At 38.5% G+C, this 956-nt stretch overlaps 1 protein-coding gene across 1 annotated transcript; it reads right to left on the reverse strand.

Annotated features, from left to right (window-relative positions):
* Window positions 1-340: 340 nt before the first annotated feature.
* On the reverse strand, window positions 341-542 carry SARC_17300 (hypothetical protein; the record flags this gene model as incomplete). Its single annotated transcript, XM_014288606.1, has 1 exon — window positions 341-542. A coding segment is annotated over one exon (202 nt), but the record flags the coding sequence as incomplete, so codon positions are not given.
* Window positions 543-956: the final 414 nt, after the last annotated feature.

The following is a 956-nucleotide window of genomic DNA, read 5'->3' on the forward strand; positions in this document are numbered from 1 at the left end:
CATATATATATGCTTATATATATTTATATATATATATATATCCAAATACAAATACATCTATATAAACATACAATTACTGTTATATATACAATTTAAGTATATGTATATATATATATATATAAACAGACTCACACACACATCCACACATAGAAACTCATAAACACACGCACGCACATATACAAACGCGCAAACGCACACACACATACAAACGCTCAAACGCACACACACGCACACACACACACATATATATATATATAAATATATATATACATATATGCGAGTGCGTGGATGCGTAGGTGTGTGTATATGCGTGCGTGTGTATGTGATACACGATACACACCAGCACAGGCACCGGCAACGTTTCCAACCAAGACCATCGCTGCAGCACCGGCAGGAATCTTCTCTACTTGAGTTTGTTCTGAGACATCGGGATATACGGTGTGTGCGGTGAGCTCTAATAAGCCCATAGTCACAGTGGTAGCGCACATGCCGGCTACTAGAGCACCGCCGTGCTTCATTACTACGATTGCTGTGTCCTTCATATTATCTGTGATCTTTGTGTTTACTGCAGAGTGTGTATGTGTGCAGTGTATTGCACAGTTTGCCGTTTATTAGCTGACGTATTAAAAAAAGTAACATTTACAGAGGAACTACAACAGCTGTATTTATTTATTATAATTAATAATATCATAAAATAAAAACAACCCATTTTGAAAAAAAAGATTACGCAGGATTGTCCGCCGGAGCGAGACAGTTCGCTACTTAATTTTAGCCATGCATTTTTGGCGGGTTATCTGTAACTACTGGTACCGGGTCCGGCATAGTCAACCACACATAAAAAAATTCCACCACGTATTTACATAGAGTAAATATGATGCAATGGAGAAATAGGCTGTGGCAGTGTGTGCCGTTCAACTGACGTGTGGCGTGTTGTCGGTTTGTATGTGTACATAAAT

This window comes from Sphaeroforma arctica (assembly GCF_001186125.1).
Source record: "Sphaeroforma arctica JP610 unplaced genomic scaffold supercont1.10302, whole genome shotgun sequence".
NCBI lineage: Eukaryota > Ichthyosporea > Ichthyophonida > Sphaeroforma > Sphaeroforma arctica.